At 37.8% G+C, this 1,879-nt stretch overlaps 1 protein-coding gene across 1 annotated transcript; it reads right to left on the bottom strand.

The window, feature by feature from the left end:
• Positions 1 to 940: 940 nt before the first annotated feature.
• LOC102890247 (olfactory receptor 51B5) lies at positions 941 to 1,879 on the bottom strand. The gene has a single exon (XM_006915737.1). It carries the CDS (start codon positions 1,877 to 1,879, stop codon positions 941 to 943), a length of 939 nt encoding a protein of 312 aa, XP_006915799.1.

Below are 1,879 nucleotides of genomic sequence, written 5' to 3'. Positions count from 1 at the left end.
GCTCTGATTGAGATATAATGAAGACACAGCCGCCAGTCTTTGAAGATATTTTAACTTGAGTCACAGGTCCCTTCCTGATTCATCATAAAATTTCAATCAAATAAGAATAATATTATTTTCTTCTTTGAGACATTCATAATTTATAAAATGGAGTCATGATATATGTATGAAACAGACTGTTTTTTCAAAAAATGTGTAAACCTATTGTTTCAGTCTCTCAGGCCTTGTTTATAGCAAAAGGAGGAGGAGTAAACTATCTCTTCCATTCAAACTAATTAGTCACTGGTAGATGTTCTGGAGATGGCACCAACATCAGAGCTAAAAATTGGCATAGTAAGATAAAAATGAAGACAAAAATGGAAAGAGGTACTGACGATTTCATTTGTTCATGGTTTCTCTTACCTCAAACAATTTTTTATAATTAGATATTGCCTTAGGGAATAAATATAGGCTTATGGTTCTTGAGACAAAGTTATGATTATTTGATAGAGAAGGGAAGAATTAAAGAGGTGGTTGACATGGTAATTACAACACTGTTAGAAATTGGATTGGGTATAAATAAACCACACTTTACTCTGTTTCACCCAAATAAACTTATAATTTTATATTTTTATAATTCTGTTTCTATCTGCTACTTTTCTAAGCACAAAGAAATATATGTTAGTTACATTATAGACACATCTATAAAAACATAAGGTATTATTATCACAAAAATTAAGTGGCAAATAAATAGACATATTTAGTATACAGGGTTTTTTTAATTGTAAAATTAGGCCGAAGACCTGGGTTTAAAGAGATACCTTAGGGCAATTTGTAGCTCTGCTTTGAAAATTAGTTTACTAAGAGATCTCATCAAGTGTGGTTGATATGAAACTGCTTTGCTCTCCTGTCAAAAACCAGAGTTCTCACATTCTGCATGAGGGACTGTGATGGTCAGAGATCAGGCTTCAACTCTATGGATGGTAAAAAGGTGAAGAATGGCACTCTGGATCTGCTTGGTCTTGACACTATAAATTATAGGATTCATTAGTGGAGGGAACAAAAAATAGACGTAGCTCATAATGAGGTGGACAATATGTGGAACCTCCTTTCCAAACCTGTGAATTAGAGACAATCCAATCACAGTGACATAGAAAACCAGGACACAACAGATATGGGAGACACAAGTATTGAGGGCCTTGGCCCTCTCTTCTCTGGAGGCAATGCTCAGGACACTCTTGAGTATCAACACATAGGAGATGAGAATAATCAGAGAATCCAGTACAAATATAAGGGCTACAACCACAACTGGATACAATCGATTGAAGGTGGTATCAGCACAGGCCAGTTTAATGACATCCTGATGAAGGCAAAATGCATGAGAAAGGACATGGGAATGGCAATAGGGAAAAAAATAGAGAGGTAAAATTGGAGGGACAACAGATGCAAATCCCCTCATCAGAACTCCTAGCCCAATTTTCACCACCAGAGTATTAGTGAGTATGGAGGTGTATCTAAGGGGGTTGCGAATGGCAATAAAACGATCATAGGCCATCGCAAGCAAAACACCAGATTCTACGAAGGAAAGTGAATGTATTAAATAGGCTTGAGAAAAGCAGGCTACATTTCCAATCTCCCTGCGGTTCAACCAGAGGACTCCCAGCACTGTGGGCATTGTTGTCAAGGTCAGCCCTAGGTCTGTGGCTGCCAACATGGCCAGGAAATAGTACATAGGCTCGTGAAGATTGTGGTATTCCTTAATGAGAAGAAGGAGAGTGCCATTGCCAAGAAGGACAGAGATGTTGACAATAAAGAAGGGCATGGAAATCCAGTGGTGAGCTGCCTCAAAGCCTGGAAAACCAGTCAACAGAAAGAAACTGGAACTGCTGTTGTACAACAT

Source organism: Pteropus alecto, unplaced genomic scaffold, assembly GCF_000325575.1.
Source record: "Pteropus alecto unplaced genomic scaffold, ASM32557v1 scaffold395, whole genome shotgun sequence".
Lineage (NCBI taxonomy): Eukaryota > Metazoa > Chordata > Mammalia > Chiroptera > Pteropodidae > Pteropus > Pteropus alecto.
Note: the sequence above shows the minus strand (reverse complement) of the source record. Positions and strands in the feature narration are given on the sequence as shown.

Excerpts from the sequence above, each read along its gene's own strand:
- LOC102890247 (XM_006915737.1), bottom strand. The coding sequence starts at position 1,879 with ATGTTGTACAACAGCAGTTCCAGTTTCTTTCTGTTGACTGGTTTTCCA.